The sequence below is a fragment of the Anolis carolinensis genome, chromosome 1 (genome assembly GCF_035594765.1).
Source record: "Anolis carolinensis isolate JA03-04 chromosome 1, rAnoCar3.1.pri, whole genome shotgun sequence".
Lineage (NCBI taxonomy): Eukaryota > Metazoa > Chordata > Lepidosauria > Squamata > Dactyloidae > Anolis > Anolis carolinensis.
In genome coordinates this window covers 235,025,722-235,045,502 of record NC_085841.1, presented here as the reverse complement: position 1 = coordinate 235,045,502, position 19,781 = coordinate 235,025,722, and the positions used below count along the sequence as shown (strand labels likewise).

Below are 19,781 nucleotides of genomic sequence, written 5' to 3'. Positions count from 1 at the left end.
AAAGGTTTCCCCTAGACGTTAAGTCCAGTCTTGTCTGTAGACACCCCCAAGGTCATGTGGCCGGCATGACTGCATGGACCGCCGGAGCGGTACCTATTGATCTACTCACATTGGCATGTTTTCGAACTGCTAGGTTGGCAGAAGCTGGGACTAAGCTGGCGCTCACTCCGCTCCCCGGATTCGAACCTGCGACCTTTCGGTCTGCAAGTTCAGCAGCTCAGCGCTTTAACACAGCGCGCCGTTGGGGGCTCATATATAAAGATAGAGGGAGGGCGCGAGTTGTGTTGCTTCTGGAACACGGCCATGCAGCCCGGAAAACTCACAGCAACCCAGTCGGACACCACTTTCACAGCCATGACTCAATGCTGTGGGAAAACGGGGGTTGTAGTTTGCTGAGGCACCGACTCTCTTTAGCAGAGAAGGGTAAAGAAAGCGACAGCTTCCACGAACCAAAAAGGCATTCATTCTGCAGTGTAGATGCCCTCTCCATCCTTGGGCTTTGGGAAGAGGAGGCGCTAGGACCGCGCGGCCGCCGGACCCAAGGGACGGTGGGGGGGGGGGAGTCTCTTTCGGAGCTTGGCTGCCCGGCGAGGAGAGGCAGCGGCAGCCGCGGCAGCTGCTTCGTCCCCTCTCCTTCTTCTCCTCGAGTGCAGGCACCATGCGGGCCAGGTGAGGCGGCGAGGAGCGGGGCTGGGATGCCGGCGTGGTGGGAATGGGGGGCAGCGGGGACGGGGTCTCTCTGCGGGAGCCTCTCTCTCTCCCAACCTGTTGCTCTCTCTCTCCGCAGGTGCCTCCCGTCTCGGCTCCTGCTCGGCTTCTTTGTCTGCCTGGCTGCGCCCGCGTCCGCCCAGCGAGGTAAGGGGAATAGCGAAGTAGTTCTCCGTGTTGGTGTTTTGGGGTCCTCTGCTCTTCTCCCCTCGCGGGGTCTCCGGAGAGGCTCCTCCCAGCCATGTGCCTGAGATAGGGGACGGGGACCCCCGGGGCTGCCTTTCAAGAGGGCAAGGCTCCGGGCTCGGCAGAGGCGGCGGGGCTTCTTCCCTCTGAGGGGCTGTCAGCGCACAAAGGGCGCAAAGTCCGATGGCGGGCAGTCAGTCAGTCAGTCGCCCGGAGCGCGCTCCTCGGCTCCTCGGCCACCAGGTCCCCCTTCTCTCGCTTTCTTCCTGTCCCGCTCCAAGGAGTTTCCCCCGGCGACCGCGTCTCCATGTGGTAAAGTCGCAAAAAGCGAAAGAAAGTCCAACCTCTTGGCGTCGGTTCCAAGACGATCTCGAATTGCGGTTGAATCCGGTTTATTTCGATAAAATAAACGGGTGTTTTGAGGCTCCCACGTGGAGGAAAGGCCAGTTGCCAAGGGTTGCTGCGGATGCGCCTTCAGGTCCTTCTGGCCACCCTTTCACTGCTTTCGTGGCCGGAATCACTGGGAGTTTTCCGGGCTGTCTGCCATGTTCCAGAAGCATTCTCTCCCGACGTTTCGCCCACATCATAGAATCATAAAATAGTAGAGTTGGAAGAGACTTCATGGGCCATCCAGTCCAACCCCCTGCCAAGAAGCAGGAAATCGCATTCAAAGCACCCCGGACAGATGGCCATCCAGCCTCTGTTTAAAAGCCTCCAAAGAAAGAGCCTCCACCACACTCTGGGGCAAAGAGTTCCACTGTCGAACAGCTCTCACAGTGAGGAAGTTCTTCCTGATGTTCAGGTAGAATCTCCTTTCCTGTAGTTTGAAGCCATTGTTCCGTGTCCTAGTCTGCAGGGCAGCAGAAAACAAGCTTGCTCCCTCCTCCCTATGACTTTCCCTCACATATTTGTACATGGCTATCATGTCCCCTCTCAGCCTTCTCTTCTGCAGGCTAAACATACCCAGTTCTTTACGCCTCTCCCCATAGGGCATGTTCTCCAGACCTTTGATCATTTTAGTTGCCCTCCTCTGGACACTAAAACGATCAAAGGTCTATGGCAGGCATCTTCAGAGGTTGTGAGGTCTGTTGGAAACTCAGCAAAGGAGATTTATATATCTGTGGAAGGTCCAGGGTGGGAGAAAGAACTCTTGTCTGCTGGAGGCAGGTGTGAATGTTGCAATTGGCCACCTTGATTAGCATTGAATAGCCTTTCAAAACTATTTGCACTTTTCTGGCCCACTACCCCTTTTAGGAGCCAACCCAGATTTTTATCAAAGTGTGCTTATTGTTTATTGGTATATGTGATTTTATTTGTTTATGATTTGTTTTTATTGTTGAGTTTTATATTGCTTGTTGCCTGGGCTTGTCCCCATGTAAGCTGCCCCGAGTCCCCTCGGGGAGATGGGGCAGGGTATAAAAATAAAATTATTATTATTATTATTATTTCAGCTTCAAGGTCTGGCTGCTTACTGCCTGGGGGACTCCTTTGTTGGGAGGTGTTAGCTGGCCCTGATTGATCCATTTCTGGAATTCCTCTGTTTTCTGAGTGATGTTTTTTATTTACTGTCCTGATTTTTTAAAATACTGGTAGCCAGATTAAAGGAGCCCCCGATGGCGCAGCGTGTTAAAAGTGCTAAGCTGCTGATCTTGCAGACTGAAAGGTTGCAGGTTCGAATGTGGGGAGCGGAGTGAGTGCCCACTGTTAGCTCCAGCTTCTGCCAACCTAGCAGTTTGAAATCATGCAAATGTGAATAGATCAATAGGTACTGCTCTGGTGGGAAGGTAACTGTGCTCCATGCAGTCATGCTGGCCACATGACCTTGGAGGTGTCTACGGACAACGCTGGCTCTTTGGCTTGGACATGGAGATGAGCACCAACCCCCAGAGTCGGACATGACTGGACTTAACGTCAGGGGAAACCTTTACCTTTACCTTTACTAGCCAGATTAAAAAATACCAGCCTCCAACAGACAAGAGTTCTTTCTCCCACCCTGGACCTTCCACAGATATATAAACCCCCACTTGTTTAGTTTCCAAAAGACCTCAAAACCTCTGAGGACGTCTGCCCTAGATACGGGCAAAATGTCAGGAGAGAGTGCTTCTGGAACATAGCCATACAGCCCGGAAAACTCACAGCAACACACCCCTTCATTCTTTCTCCTTGGCAAGATTTGCTTGGGAAGGAGGTTGCCTTTGCCACCTTTTGAGGCTGAGAGAGTATGACTTGCCCTAGATCACCCAGGGAAACATCTATACCAGGCATGGGCAAATTTCGGCCCTCCAGCTGTTGTTAGGAATTGTGGGAGTTAAAGTCCAAAACACCTGGAGGGCCGAAGTTTGCCCATGCCTGATTTATATTGTAGAATTAATGCAGTTTGATCCCACTTTAACTACCACGGATTGATATTATGGAACCGTTGAAGTTGTAGGTTTATAAGGTCTGTAGCCACCTCTGCTAAAGAGTGCTGGTGCCTCTCCAGACTACACATCCCAGGATCTCATAGCATTGAGCCATGACAGTTGTGTCATACTGCATTAATTCTACAATGAGGCTGTACCCTTAGTCAATCTCTATTGCTGAATGGGGATTCAAACTGAACTCCAAAGTCGCAGTCCGAGACTCAAAGTCCTGCACCACACTACACCATATTTCTTATAGGATACACTTATTCTGAGGTTTGCCCTATAATGCTTCCATTCATAAATAAGTACGGGTTTAGCGTCCCTTATCCAGATTTTCAAAATGCTCCAAATTCCAAAAGTTTCCACACATGTAGCTATGCCAGAAGCCCCTTTGCTTTCAGATGGTTTAGTGTACACAAACTTTGTTTGTATGAGCAAATTTATTTTTAAATTTTATGTTGTGTATGAAATATAAATGAATTTTGCATTTTGATTTGGGTCGCATCTCCCAGACATCTCACCATGCCCATGTATGCAAATATAGGGTCTGAAAAGATCCCAAATCTAAACCTTTCTGGCTCCAGGCATTTCCGAGAAGGGATACTGAACCTGTATATTCATCCGCAGATTTCATGGCTCAAATATTAAGGCAAACGAAGGAGCGTTGTGAGGTTGCTCTCACAATGGGTGCACATTCCTGCATCTCTGTGATACGAATCTTCAATGTATCTTGGCTAGGTATTATATGTGTTTTGGCTTGGGAATGACTTCTTTTCCGCTTCCTTCCTTCCATTATCAACCTTTAGGAGTGATTCATTCCAGACCAAAAGTCATCCTCAGCATCACTTGTGAAATCCTCTGAGGCTTAAGGAAGTGGCCTTGAGGCTATAATGCAGGAAGACGCATTGTTTATATGAAATATGAGTTAAAATTGCTCCGGAGGAGCTTCCTATACTTCATCCAGAACTATAGGAAACTCAAGAATAATAGGGAGCAGGGATCCTGAAACTGCATTTAAAGAGGGGAGGGCTCCAATATTGGCAGCCAGCTTGTTATTAATTGACTACTTGCAGATGTAATATGTTTTGTAAAAAGATAAGATGTTACATTAAAACAGTCCTCTTCCGACTAAAACTGGTAGCAATCCGAAAACCATGAAATCAATAGCAAAGTACTTCTTCTGACTGATAATTCCTGAGGGGGGATTCACTACACAGGAATGCTGGTGGTCTAGTTTTACTGGATCATTTTGGGGGCTTCAGGCCTCCCTCTTACATCGTCCTGTGGGTGGTTTGACCCTTCCACTCCCTTGTTTGGGATTCTGTGCTAGGAAATATAGATTGAAAACACAACAAGCAGGGTGATGCACAGAAGAGCAATGTTTCCTTATTGGAAATCCCATTTTGCAGACTGCGCTGTATCTCTCACACTCACCCCATGTGGGAAATATAATTTAAAGACACAAATATGTGTGTTTTATGTGTTGTCGAAGGCTTTCATGGCCAGAATCACTGGGTTGCTTTGAGTTTTCCGGGCTGTCTGGCCATGTTCCAGAAGCATTCTCTCCTGACATTTTCCCCACATCTATGGCAGGCATCCACAGAGGTGTAAGGTATGTTGGATACTTGGAAAGTGGGGTTTATATATCTGTGTAAAGTCCGGATTGGGAGAAAGAACTTTTATATGTTTGAGGCAAGTGTGAATGTTGCAATTGATCACCTTGATTAGCATTTAATGGCCTTGCAGATTCACACTTTCCTCAAACAGCCAAGATATCTTTCGCCTAATCAGGATTTTCCACAGATAAATAAACCCCACTTTTCTAGTTTCCAACAGACCACACACCTCTGAGGATGCCTGCCATAGATGTGGGCAAAACTTCAGGAGGGAATGCTTCTGGAACATGACCATACAGCCTGGAAAACTCACAGCAATCCATGTGTGTTTTAGTGTCATGCTAAGCAATGGACGTGCTTTTGATGTTTCCACATATACTTTCCTATAGGTATGCTAAAAATAATAAGTATCAGTAATTCTATAGAACTTCTCTCAAGAGTAAGGTTGAAGGTTTGAAAGTAGTGGTTTTGCTGTATGCTATTTTGTGACACATGTCTGCAATGTATTCATAAGTGATAAAGCATGGGATCTTGCCACGCCACATACTTTTTATAACTAAGACCTGATGGTACACTTGTAACCAGAAATCTCTATTTTGCACCTCTAAAACATATTTTTGTTAAATATATTTAATAATAATAATAATAATAATAATAATAATCTTTATTTATACCCTGTTTTCTCACCGCGAGCACTCAAGGTGGCCAACAATCCACACTAGACAAATTTAAAAGTACAATACAAAAGTGAAAAAAAATAAAAACATAAACACATATATAACTGAAAACATAGAATACAGGATATCTAACAACACCACAAGGCCCAACAAGACATAAATAAGCAGAAAGAAAGAAAATTAGTGCTATCAGACACAAACCCAAAACTAAAGCCCAAGCTCGCTTACAAAAACTAGCTGTTATATATGCACCCGGAATCACTCTTAACTTACTATACCTCACGCCCTCCCTCCCTCTATCTTTATATATGGTATATATATGCATATAAACACACATAAATATGCCCCACCTTCCAAAGTTGCTTTCCCATTTGTCAGGAAAACAGCATATCATTTCATCCTTAACTTATTCCTTTCATACCTTACATTCTTATATTAAATTGGGTTAATGTGAGTTTTCCGAGCTGTATAGCCATGTTCCAGAAGCATTCTCTCCTGATGTTTCACCCACATCGATGGCATGCATCCACAGAGGTATATTGGAGACTGAGACAAGGGATCTGTGGAAGGTCCAGGGTGGGAGAAAGAACTCTTGTCTGTTGCATGCAAGTGTGAATGTTGTAATTAATGACCTTGATTAGCATTTGATGGCCTTGCAGCTTCAGGGCCTGGCTGATTCCTGCCTGGGGGAATCCTTTGTTGGGAGGTGTTAGCTGGCCCTGATTCTTTCATGTCTGGAGTTCCCCTGTTTTCAGAGTGTTGCTTTTTATTTACAGTCCAGATTTTAGAGTTCTTTAATACTGGTAGCTAGATTTTGTTCATTTTCATGGTTTCCTCCTTTCTGTTGAAATTGTCCACATGCTTGTGAATTTCAGTGGCTTCTCTGTGTAGTCTGACATGGTGGTTGTGAGAGTGGTCCAGCATTTTTGTGTTGTCAAATAATATGCTGTGTCCAGGTTGGTTCATCAAGTGCTCTGCTATGGCTGACTTCTCTGGTTGAGTTAGTCTGTTGTGCCTTTCCTGTTCCTTGATTTGTGTTAGGACGCAGTATTTTTTGGTCCCTATGTAGACTTGTCCACAGCTGCATGGTATACGGTAGACTCCTGCAGAGGTAATAATAATAATAGTAATAATAATAATAATACTCTGATTATGGTGGATCTTTCTTGTCCTTGCAAGAGGAATGTCAGATGATTGAATAGTAATGGATGTAAATATCTGTATCTGAGTTCAGTATATGCTGGACAGTCAATCAAAAATGTTCGATATTTTCCACTATTTGATCTCCCCAAACACAAAATTTCTCACTTCTTGGGATGTTGCTGTAGCGACCAGTTTGCATCATAATGCCGATTTGTTCAAACCTAGCGCTGCAGTGGTGAGAGGATCCGTCTTGTCCTTTGCTGAATGTAGCATTTCTTGGATTTTCTTAGGGGGTCTGTAGATAAGTTTGTAGGTTGTGTTTCTTCTTCAGCTTTCCTTCGCAATCAATGGTTTCCTTGATGTACGGTAAGAACACTTTAGTATGTGTTAATTTAATGTCTACATTGTCTTATTTATGCAAGAAATTATTTGTATGAACTGCTGTTTTTAGTGTATTGTTTTGGGCATTGAATTTTTGCCAATCTATGTAAGCCGCCTTGAGTCCCCTCGGGTGAGAAAGGCGGGATAAAAAAAAATGCTATAAATAAATAAATAAATAAACCCGCAAACACTTTCCTAAAAATACCATTGTTTCCCATAAACTTAATTATTTTGCACCTTTGATGGCATGAAATGTCTAAGAAGCTCTGAGAGCAATACTTCCCCTTCTCCTTACATCCATGTCGCATGAGATGGAGAATGCTGAGGCTTTATTGGTTTTTAGTTTAGTCCTATAGATTAAATGCATTTCAGTCACCTTGAAAGCAGTTTGCTCAGGTTAATAAAAGAAGAAGTTGCATTTTAGGGGAGTGACTGACTGCTGTGTCATTTTCCCTACAAGACCCGATCTATAAACATGTATGAGAAAGTAGTCAATTGAAGTCAAGGATACTTTAGAAATGTAAGTGTTTGCCAGGCAGATGTTCAGGAGCTCTTTATGGTTTCTTTCAAATGCCTCTGGCTATTCATGAATCATGACTTCATAAAAGTCTTGTGTCTCTGCACTGTTAGCTAACCTGTTAAAGGTGAAACACTGTTTGGCTTTAAAGCTCAAGGGTGTTTAAGTGTGATACACGCGTATTGCCATTGAATAGAACCCAGAGCGAGACATTCTGTCAACAAATGCGCACATTCCATGGAGCATAAGCCCTGCTTGTATTGACTGGTAAGCGGAGAGGGAAGACCCCCTTAAAAGAAAAAGACACCTTAATGGGAGCTTTGGGACTGTTTCATTCTCTGACTTCTAAGGTTAACGTCAATTTGATTGCAGGGAAGCCAACATGTTAGGACAAGGAGAGAAAGGCTTGCCAAGCCAAATGGAGCTTTCCTCAGTGTTCGCTCTCCCCCTTCATTGTAGGCATTTTCAGTCTAAGGAAGAAAAAGCATGGAACTCCGCATATTTTTGTGGCAGGTTTAATTAACAAGGATGGTAGCCTCCTGGTGCGAACTGGCACATTGTGGTTCAGCTGTTCTCTGCCGCATTGACCTTGTCAGTCAGAGCTGAAGGAGGGATAGCTTTAGGCCCAATCTCACAATCTTTGAAGGATACAGCTTTTCTAAAGGGACAAATATTCCTGATATGGGGGCAGAAACACTGCTCATACTAAGTTGTCCCTAATGGTTTTTAAAAAGACATCTCACAATCAGGGGCTAGTGGAGAACTGTGAAATCTTCCAGATGTTATGGGACTCACAACTCTTATCAGCTCTACACAGCATAGCCAATGGTGAGGAATGCTGGGAGCTATACACCAACATCTAGAAGGTTGCATAATTCTTAACATGGTCTCCATTACTGAATATTTCTTTGTGCACCAGGAATAGCTGACAAATCCGACTTGATGGCAATGGTAGTAAAGTGTGGCCCTTAAGCTGCAATCAGACCAGCGTTTTATGGCTCGTGCCAATTCACCAAAGTCCCCAACTCCCAAATGTTTTTTTTTAGAAGGTTGACACTCTGTTTGATCATTCCCCCTTTAAAAAACCATGCAAAGAACTCCTAAAACCTGAAAACCAACCCCAAGTATATTCTTCCCAAAATGCCAACTTGTCACCATTTTGGGATGGACTTGGAAGACGTTTGAAGTGTTTGGGTATATTGTTGGGGGTGTATATGTGGCCTATTGGCAGCTAATAGGAGTGGGTTTCCTCCTAGCCCAAACACTTTGCTCTGTGAAGGTGGTAAATCCACTGTGATCTGGTAGAGCTCCTTCTCCTGCATAGTTGAAAAGAGTGGATTTGCTGCTCTGTCGATGGCAGAAAGTATCAGTTGTTCATGGAGTTCATAGTGGCAATATCTATGACACTGCTCACAGGGATCTCTTCAATAAAACCCAGGTTGGTATATGGGTTTATCCAGCATTCAAAATTGTTTCATTTCATGAGATTACTAGGAACCAGGGCACCCATGATGGCAAAGACACAACATTTATTCTTGGATAACTGTTTCTAAGTAGAAATTGCAATTTGTAACCAAAAGGAGACTCATTTGTGACGTTCTTTCCCCCCTCCCATCAGTTGGGTTGTGGGTGTTGTGCTGTTTTCTTAATGTGTGCAAAGTGGGATTTGCACCAGTATTCTGAATGTAATAATAATTACTAAGTGCCTTTGCATTTGGTTTTGTTTTCTGTCACGTCTCCTTAGCCAAACAAGTCATATTTATTTTAATTGTCTCATCTGTTTTTGATCCACTTCTGACAAATGCTGACATTTTTGTATGTGCTAATATTTATAGGCAGTATTTTATTGTCTCCAAATGTATGATGTCATTTTTTTTCTAGATTCTAGTTGCATGTCTCTTTGTTAATGCTGTAGAATTTCCTTCAAATTGCGGTTTCTTGTTTGTAAACATCATGTGTATCCAGATGTAACCACTTAAACTTAATAGCAAGAATGATGTTCTTCTTAGTTCTGAGATGGTATACCTTCAGAATATGGATCATGTTGAAGATTTCCAGCCTCCCTTCTCAACTTCTCATGGAGGTAGGAGAGCATCACAGTGCTGCTGGCCTTATACTTGCAGAAGTGTTGATAAGATACAATACATTGACATGCCTAACTGTCTCTTTTTGGGTGGATGACTCATAAAGCATATGTTAAAGATAGAATTTGGAAGAGAATGTTACTAGAAAATTCACACAAAACAGAATTTGTGATAGAATCTGTAAGATTGACTTAAGAGTTCCTTTTTATCTCCCTCTTGAGGTACAGTTGTGAGGATTTGTTGCACAGTTTGGAAAGGTTACATTTTTTGGATGACAGCCTCTAGAATCCTACTGCCAGCATGGGTGCTTACTGTGCTGCTTAAGGGATTCTGGGAGATGTAGTAAAAAAAAGTAATGTCCCCAAGATCTGGACTGATGTGCCTTGGGCTGTCAACATCATAACTGAGCCCCTGTGTCTGTCTCTTGGATGGCAGTTTGATCTGTTTAGCATCAATTAAACTTTGATCCCCCCATATCATGAAAATTCTTTCTGCATGTCATGTGTTTGGTAAAATTGTAGAAGGGAAATCATAGGGAGGAGGGAGCAAGCTTGTTTTCTGGTGCCCTGGAGACTAGGATGTGGAACAGTGGCTTCAAACTACAGGAAAGGAGATTCCACCTGAACATCAGGAAGAACTTCCTCACTGTGAGGGCTGTTCGGCAGTGGAACTCTCTCCCCCAGACTGTGGTGGAGGCTCCTTCTTTGGAGGCTTTTAAGCAGAGGCTGGGTAGCCATCTGTCGGGGGTGCTTTGATTGTGATTTTTCTGCTTCTCCTTCGTGGTCTCTGCTGAAATCAGCACCTGTGATAGTTGATGCACCTGTGCAGCAATCAACTGGAAACCTCTGGAAAGCTATAGGCTTGTGGCTGTGGCCCCGCCCAGCCTCCACAGGAGGCAATATAGGCCATGGAAGGGGCTGCAGCCTCAGTTCCCTTTTTCCAGCTGCCTTTGTAGCATGGATAAGGAACTTCTTGGATTACAATTCAATATATTATCTTGGTTATGATTTGGACTGTTAAGGATTTACCTGCTATCTCCATTCCTGACTCGGACTGTTTTCTGACTACTCTGTCGTCTGACCCTGGTCTGTATAATGGCTTTAATTCTTAGTAAAAAATGTGTGTCCTGTGGGGGGGGCTCTCCCAGAAACAGATGGACATACTATGTGTCTGGTTTGCCTGGGAGAGACACATTCTGTACCATCCTGTGCTTTTTGTAAGGTTTTTATGCCACAAACAAGGAGAAGTTGGGAGCGTTGGCTCAAAACCCTTCACCATGAGAAAGCTCTCCTCCCCAAGGGAGCTTCTCAAAGTGCAGCACCCTCCCAGCCTCGGGTACCCATGCAGGGACCCAATGAGGCTCAAAAGGAGGCTGAGGCTGCTAGTGCAGAGCTACCCATGCGGCAAAAACTCCCTCCCCGCAGAAGAAGGAAGGCAAAAGGAAGTGGAAAACATGAGGTGTTCTGGATACCCAGCAGCCCTTACGGCTTCCCCAGGAGGCTCTTCTTGCCGCTCCATCTGTGGATGCCAAGCATGTGCAGTCCACACTCGGGCATATGGCCTCAACAACAGCTGTCACACCATTCGCCCGGCTGCACTTCCACCCGCTTCAGTCGTGGTTCCTTTGCGTGTTCGATCCTTTTTGACACAGACAGAGCCGGATGTTATCTGCCCCACATGTGGTATGCTGCTCATTGCATTGGTGGATGAAGTGCAGCAATGTTTGTGTGGGCATGCTGTTCCGGCCCCCAGGGCCCTCAACAGTCATTACGACCAACGCCTCCCTTCAGGGATGAGGAGCCCACTCCGGCTCCAAGATAGCCCACGGGCGCTGGTCAGCAGCCAACAACAAGCTCCACATCAATGCTCTGGAGCTCATGGCAATCCAGAAGGTTCTGCGTGCATTCGAGCGCTCCATCCTTGGCTAGGTGATTCAGATTCATACAGACAATACGACAGCAGTCTGGTATCTGAACAAACAGGGCAGCACTCTATCTCGGACCCTCCTGCCTTGTGCTGGAGATTTGGAACTGGTGCCTCCCCAGGGGGATAACACTTGTTGCCATACATCTCCCCGGCCAGGACAACAGCACTGCGGACGAGCTCAGCAGAGTGGGTCTTGACACTCATGAGTGGTCGCTTCATCCTCGCATGGCATCGTTGCTGTTTCAGAGGTGGGGTCAGCCGAACATAGATTTGTTCGCAGGCCCCGAGAACACCAAATGCAACCTCTACTGCTCCAGAATGCTGCAGAGCACACAACAGGACTATCTAGGGGGATGCCTTCCTCTACAACTGCAAAGGCCCTCTATTGTACATCTTACCGCCCATCCCTCTCAACAGAGTGATTGCCAAGATGGACGCTGACAACGTCCATGCCATTGTAATAACACCAAAGTGGCCATGACAGCCTTTGATACCAATGTTCTGTGGAAAGCAAGACAATGAGTCCAGAAATGTCTGAATGTTGAGTATGGTATCTTTATGCTTCTGTAATGTGTTGCATGAGAGAATGGCATCACTGTGTTGGCTCCTAGTGTGTGTTAGGAAAAGCCCCCATGTTTCCCCTTGGGGAGATTTACTGGAGTTACATGCTCAAGTTTATACTATTAATCACTCAAAACATACTATAGCAGTATTGCAAGACTTACAAGAGGTGTTGATAGTAACATTGTAATCATTTAATTAAAATGGTAACACTTTGATCATCAATTAAAATTATCTGCAGAAAAGCAGATAAAGAACCAATACAATGTTTCCTCACTACTTCGCGGTTCTCTTTTTGCGGATTCACTGTTTCGCATTTTATAGTGTCCCTACTTCGTGGATTTTCACTTACTGCGGGTGGTCCTGGAACCTAACCCCAGCAATAAGTGAGGGAACACCGTATACATAATCTCTTCTATATTTCTGTAGAAGTTTATATAATTTGCATTTGCAGTGGTCAAAATACGCTCAGAGTAGACTTCAGAGGGCAGCTACAAAATGCCTGGGTGGTGATGTAATGGATACCTTGCCTGTAGTAGACTCTTCCCAGGCTGTATTTGCATATGTGCAGAAGTGATATAGCATCTTGGGGAGCAGGGTTGTATTTCTAATGTTGTACTTTAGTTCATATTTCAATAGTTATTATCAAATATGTAAGGAGAAGATCACTATGCCAGTTACTGGCATCAGTCTGTGTTCCCAAATCGTTTTACTGACTTCTTAACACACATTTTAATGAAGGTTTCTGTTGTTTGGATACTTTCTTTTACAGATGAGTTAAGAACTAGTATATTAATTTTCATATACAATACTGTAATTCTTGAAGGCATTTCAACATTTCTCTCTAGTATGCTTTCTACCAGCAATGAATGGTAGGGATCCCTTTTAAGATGGCCTCTTTGTAGACCTTATACCCATGTTCTTCTGGACAGAAAGATGTGTTGCCCAACAAGCCAGAAATTCTGACTTACTAAAGCAGGGGTCCCCAAACTTTTAAAGCAGAGGGCCGGTCCACAATCCTTCAGACTGTGGAGGGGCCAAATTATCATTTGGAAAAGAAAAAAAAACGAACAAATTCCTATGCACACTGCACATGTCTTATTTGTAGTGCAAAACAACAACAACAACAATGAAAGAACAATACAATATTTAAAAATGAAAACAATTGTAACCAGCATAAACCTATCAGGATTTCAATGGGAAGTGTGGGCCTGCTTCTGGCCAATGAGATAGTCAAGTGAATTAGGATTGTTGTTGTGTTCCTTCAAGTCATTTCAGACTTTGGGCGAGCCTAAGTCTAAAATTATTTATTTATTCATTTACTACATTTATTTATTACATTTATATCCCGCCCTTCTCACCCTGAAGGGGACTCAGAGCAACTGTATGTACATACAATATATTGTATTATTGGCATAGCACAATATTAGCATTATATAGAGAGCCAGGTACTTAAGTTGATTGACAGCAGGCATTGTCCCCTGTTAATTGAGTTTCTGGGAAAGCTTTATTTGCCAGTGTGAGTTTCTGCCAGAGCCTGATCCCAGAAGGGCAGTTGGTTCTCGCAGAAGCAGAGGAAGCAGGAGGACATTTTTGCTCCCTGGCACCTTTACTAACTATCCTTTGCAGTACATACAGGAAACAAAGCAACATAAACAAATACACAAAGACGTGGTTTGTTGCAGTCTGCACATAAAGTGCGTGCATATTACTTAACTGTACAAAGATCCCACTTGGCCACCACGCTCACCAAGAGATGCAACAAAAGCAAAACATTCCCATCACATGCACCAGCTGTGGCATGTTCCACTTTTTCACACAAAAACTAGACAACTACATCTGCTCCAAATGCAAACAGATGACTCTGATGGAGCAGAGGATCCAACAGCTCGAGCACCGTATTAAGACCCTTAAGGACATTCAGGCACTCAAGCTCTTCTTGGACACTGCACAACACGCTGCTGTAGATCAGCAGCCTGCATCACACCAACACCACCAAGACCATGATCAGGAACCTTATGGGGAGATCAACTCAAAGGTAGACAACCCTCAGGCTTGGAAGGAGGTCACCCATAGAAGGAGACGCAGGACCAGGCAGCCTCCGCAGAACTCCTCTGCTCAGCTGCATTTACACAACAGATTTGAAATTCTTACATCATTAACATACAATCAGGAAACACATCTTGTGGAGGACCACAGTTTCTTAGATACCACTCAGTGGACCATCCTGGATCAATGCGCAGGGGATAGCCCTGACGGGGACAGTGCATCACCACAGTCACACTTATGTAATCATGCAAATGCTCCATCCCCAATCATAGACCAGGAGCAACAGGAACATCCTTGGGAGAGTAATGGGCTCTCGGATGTATCTCAATGGATTGTCATTGATGAATGCACTGGGGATGTTGAGGAGGAGGACAACACTTTACACCTACATGATTCACTTCAACAGGAACACTCTTCAGGGGACATACACACTGTCTTGCACAAAAGGGACCCTGTCAATCCTCAAAGGAAACAGGTCTTGGTAGTAGGTGACTCCCTCCTTAGAGGAACGGAAGCCATCATTTCCAGACCGGATGGGATGGCTCGAGAAACATGCTGCCTCCCGGGGGCAAAAATACACCATATCACTCAGAGGCTCAGCAGGCTCCTAAAGCCCCATCACCCTCCCCACCTCATGTTGATTCATGTAGGTACCAATGACACCGCTAGGCATACTTTTCAAAAGATCACAAATGATTTTCGAGCTCTGGGAACAAAGCTAAAACTGTATAATGTACATGTGATCTTTTCATCCCTCCTCCCCGTTGTAGGACATGGCTCTACAAGGGCCGGAAAAATAGTACAGGTCAATAACTGGCTCAGAAAATGGTGTCAAGAGGAGCATTTTGGCTTCCTTGACCATGGTCTACTCTTCCAAGAGGATGGACTACTGGCAAGCGATGGGGTGCATCTCACACAAGTAGGAAAACATCTTTTTGCACACAGACTCACAAACCTCATCAGGCGCACTTTAAACTAAATCCACTGGGGGAGGGGAACAACAGCCTGGCGAACACTATATTACCCACGACCACAGGGAACCGCCGTAAGGCTAAACGGAGGGCTGCACAAACACAGCAAGGACCAAGTACAGAGAGCACAATAATCCCAAATAAACAGTTCGAGGGGAGGTCACAGGGGCTTACATGTCTTTACACTAATGCTCAGAGCATGGGAAATAAGCAAGACGAACTCCAACTCCTAGCACAGCACCACACATACGATGTCATAGGCATCACTGAAACCTGGTGGGATGACTCCCATCACTGGAATTTAACCATTGAGGGCTATAACCTCTTTCACATAAATAGAACAAAGGGGAGAGGAGGGGGAGTAGCTTTATATGTCAAAAACAGTTACGTTGCAGAAGAAATGCAAGACTGTAATCCGGGAAACCAGCTTGAAAGCATCTGGATAAGAATCAAGGGAACCGGGACTCAAAAAGATCTTGTCGTGGGTGTCTACTACAGACCTCCGAGTCAGGATGAAGGACTTGATGAAGCCTTCTGTCAACAGCTGACCAAACAGGCACAAAGAAGAGATATAGTAGTCATGGGCGATTTCAATTATCCCGATATCTGCTGGAAAACAAACTCAGCCAAGAGTACAAAGTCCAACAAATTCCTCACTTGCCTTGCAGATAATTTTATGGTCCAGAAGGTAGAAGAGGCAACAAGGGGATCAGCAACTCTTGATCTAATCTTAACAAATGAGGAAGACCTGATCAATACAGTTGAAGTGGTTGGATCCTTAGGGGCAAGTGACCATGTGCTCCTGCAGTTTGCAATACAAAGGAATGCTGAAACTAAGACAAGTCAAACACGCATTCTGGACTTTAAGAGAGCTGACTTCCAAAAAATGAAGGAATTACTGAGCGGCATTCCATGGACGCCGATATTAAAAAACAAGGGAGTTAAGGATGGATGGGAGTTTTTCAAAAGTGAAATACTCAAGGCGCAAATGCAAACAGTGCCAACAAAGAAGAAAAATAAGACAAGTGCAAAGAAGCCAGAATGGATGTCCAAAGAACTTCTAACTGAGCTAAAGCTCAAAAGTGACATGCACAAGAAGTGGAAAAGGGGAGAAATCACCAAAGAAGAATTCAAACGTATAGCCAACTCCTGTAGGGAAAAGGTTCGCAAGGCTAAAGCGCAAAATGAGCTCAGGCTTGCCAGGGACATAAAAAACAACAAAAAAGGTTTTTTTGCTTATGTTGGTAGAAAAAGGAAGAAAAAGGAGGCGATAGGGCCACTGCAAGGAGTAGATGGGGTGATGGTGACAGGGGATAGGGAAAAGGCAGAACTGCTTAATGCCTTCTTTGCCTCGGTCTTCTCACAAAAAGAAAGCCATCTTCAACCTCAGCAACATGGAATGGACGAAGGATTGGGGGAAATCCAACCCCAAATAGGGAAACAAGTTGTCCAGGAACACCTGGCCACTCTAAACGAATTCAAGTCCCCAGGGCCAGATCAGCTACATCCAAGAGTATTGAAGGAACTAGCGGAAGTTATTTCAGAACCACTGGCAATCATCTTCGAGAGTTCTTGGAGAACAGGAGAAGTCCCAGCAGATTGGAGGAGGGCGAATGTGGTCCCTATCTTCAAGAAGGGAAAAAAGAACGACCCAAACAATTACCGTCCGGTCAGCCTCACATCAATACCAGGCAAGATTCTGGAAAAGATCATTAAGGAAGTGGTCTGCAAACACTTAGAAACAAATGCGGTCATTGCTAATAGTCAACACGGATTTACCAAAAACAAGTCATGCCAGACTAATCTGATCTCTTTTTTCGATAGAGTTACGAGTTGGGTCGATACAGGGAATGCCGTGGATGTAGCATATCTAGATTTCAGTAAGGCCTTCGACAAAGTCCCCCACGACCTTCTGGCAAACAAACTAGTAAAATGTGGGCTAGACAAAACTACGGTTAGGTGGATCTGTAATTGGCTAAGCGAACGAACCCAAAGGGTGCTCACCAATGCGTCGTCTTCATCATGGAAAGAAGTGACAAGTGGAGTGCCGCAGGGCTCCGTCCTGGGCCCGGTTCTGTTCAACATCTTTATTAACGACTTAGACGAAGGGTTAGAAGGCACGATCATCAAGTTTGCAGATGACACCAAACTGGGAGGGATAGCTAACACTCCAGAAGACAGGAGCAGAATTCAAAACGATCTTGACAGACTAGAGAGATGGGCCGAAACTAACAAAATGAAGTTCAACAGGGACAAATGCAAGATACTTCACTTCGGCAGAAAAAATGGAAATCAAAGATACAGAATGGGGGACGCCTGGCTTGACAGCAGTGTGTGCGAAAAAGATCTTGGAGTCCTCGTGGACAACAAGTTAAACATGAGCCTACAATGTGATGCGGCAGCTAAAAAAGCCAATGGGATTTTGGCCTGCATCAATAGGGGAATAACGTCTAGATCCAGGGAAGTCATGCTCCCCCTCTATTCTGCCTTGGTCAGACCACACCTGGAATACTGTGTCCAGTTTTGGGCACCGCAGATGAAGGGAGATGCTGACAAGCTGGAAAGCGTCCAGAGGAGGGCAACTAAAATGATTAAGGGTCTGGAGAACAAGCCCTATGAGGAGAGGCTTAAAGAGCTGGGCATGTTTAGCCTGCAGAAGAGAAGGCTGAGAGGAGACATGATAGCCATGTACAAATATGTGAGGGGAAGTCATAGGGAGGAGGGAGCAAGCTTATTTTCTGCTGCCCTGCAGACTAGGACACGGAACAATGGCTTCAAACTACAGGAAAGGAGATTCCACCTGAACATCAGGAAGAACTTCCTCACTGTGAGGGCTGTTCGGCAGTGGAACTCTCTCCCCCGGACTGTGGTGGAGGCTCCTTCTTTGGAGGCTTTTAAGCAGAGGCTGGATGGCCATCTGTCGGGGGTGCTTTGAATGCGATTTCCTGCTTCTTAGCGGGGGGTTGGACTAGATGGCCCTTGAGGTCTCTTCCAACTCTACTATTCTATGATTCTATGATTCTATGATATATTACTATATTGAACTATACCACTATACTGTAATATAGGTAATATACAACATATAATAAATATTATTATATGGTATTATTAATATTATATTGTATAACATAATAATATTATTATCAATATTATATGTATATACAATATATTATATTATAAAACTGAGGGTGGGGGCCAGGTAAATGACCTTGGAGGGCCGCATCCGGCCCCCGGGCTTTAGTTTGGGGACCCCTGTACTAAAGTGTAAATGAACAGTACTCACATGTACAGACCGCATAAGCTGCTTAGCAAACCAGGAAATATAGTTTCGTATGATGAGCTTGTGTTTGGACATCAGATGAAGGTGGGAACCATTTGGCTCTGCAGAGGTATCTAATCTGGTTTTCTAATACAGAAGTGCTTTTGAAAATCTAAATACACTAATGAATGTTACGTGATTTCCCCCCATCATTTCAGTTCTACCGTGATTCTCACTACTTAGAAAAGAAACTGGATGAATGCTTCAGGGTGAGACATTGATACCTCTCCTATTAAGATTAGTGAGGATAAATAAAAGTTTTTGTCAAAATGTCTCCCATGTTAATGTTTTTGGAAGTATTACCTGACAGGTACCTGCATATTGAAAATAAAATAGTTGTTCTAAATGTTGTATCTTCTGTGGCCAGCTGGATTCTTCTGCGCAGTGTTTCCCTGGACTTCCTTCATTGCTGCATCTCAGCAGGATTAGTTGGTCCTTTAGGAAACCCAGGTCTGTCCATTCCAATTCAGGACTAAGACCACGGAAAGTAAATGCTTGAGTTGTTTTCTTCATTCCCTCCTCCCCTGCTATGTTTTTTTCCTTATCTACAAATATTTCCTCCCCAAGATGTACCTTCCCTTTGAGATAACTGACCCTGAGAACTTGAAGCTTCGTGGGAGGGAGGACAGCTAACTGGTAGGGAATTTGATTTCTCCTTTGACATTGAAAGTAACTTTATAAAGATGCATGTAAGCAAGCTGTTCTGATGGCACAAATTAAAAGTAGTTAGCGGGTTGCTGTGTCAGTTTCTCCTGTGCTTAGATAGCTTATTCTTGGCAGGAACAACAAATTTATTTTTATATCGGCTGAGGAAATACCAACTTGCTGTTTGATGTTCAGACTACGTGAATAACCTGAACCTGTGGCCCTAAATAAAGTTCATAACTGAGATATATGGTTACTAATGTAGGTTTTGAAGTGACAGCTGATATACTTATATATTTACATATTCTGTATGTGAGATACCTGCATACATTGCTTGTACATTGGATGCAAACTCAGTTTGTACAAATTCACCCAGTCTCATCAAATATGGAAAATATGTGGTAGCCTAAGCACCTGAAGCAGTGAAATGCATTTTAAACCTACATGGTGTATCCAGTGTACCTGTTAAAAAGAAAGCAGGAGAGAAAGCTGTGTAAATATATCCTATATCCAAAGTACAGAGGGCATGCCATGGATAAATCTCTTCCACTGTGAATGTCAATACAGCCAGTCTGCCAGTCCTTCTTACCCTT

The 19,781-nt window shown here is 44.3% G+C and overlaps 1 protein-coding gene across 2 annotated transcripts in view; it reads left to right on the top strand.

The window, feature by feature from the left end:
- Nucleotides 1–557: 557 nt before the first annotated feature.
- Nucleotides 558–19,781, top strand: part of col18a1 (collagen type XVIII alpha 1 chain) — a 195,835-nt gene continuing 176,611 nt past the window's right edge. Inside the window, exons 1-2 of one of the 2 annotated variants that reach the window (XM_008110583.3) lie at nucleotides 558–669; nucleotides 788–855. In XM_008110583.3, coding sequence (XP_008108790.1) covers nucleotides 659–669; nucleotides 788–855 — 79 coding nt within the window. In that variant the 5' untranslated portion in view covers nucleotides 558–658. Of the gene's footprint in view, nucleotides 670–787; nucleotides 856–6,297; nucleotides 7,102–19,781 lie in introns of those variants that run through there. The other variant, XM_062967049.1, reaches the window with a different exon arrangement.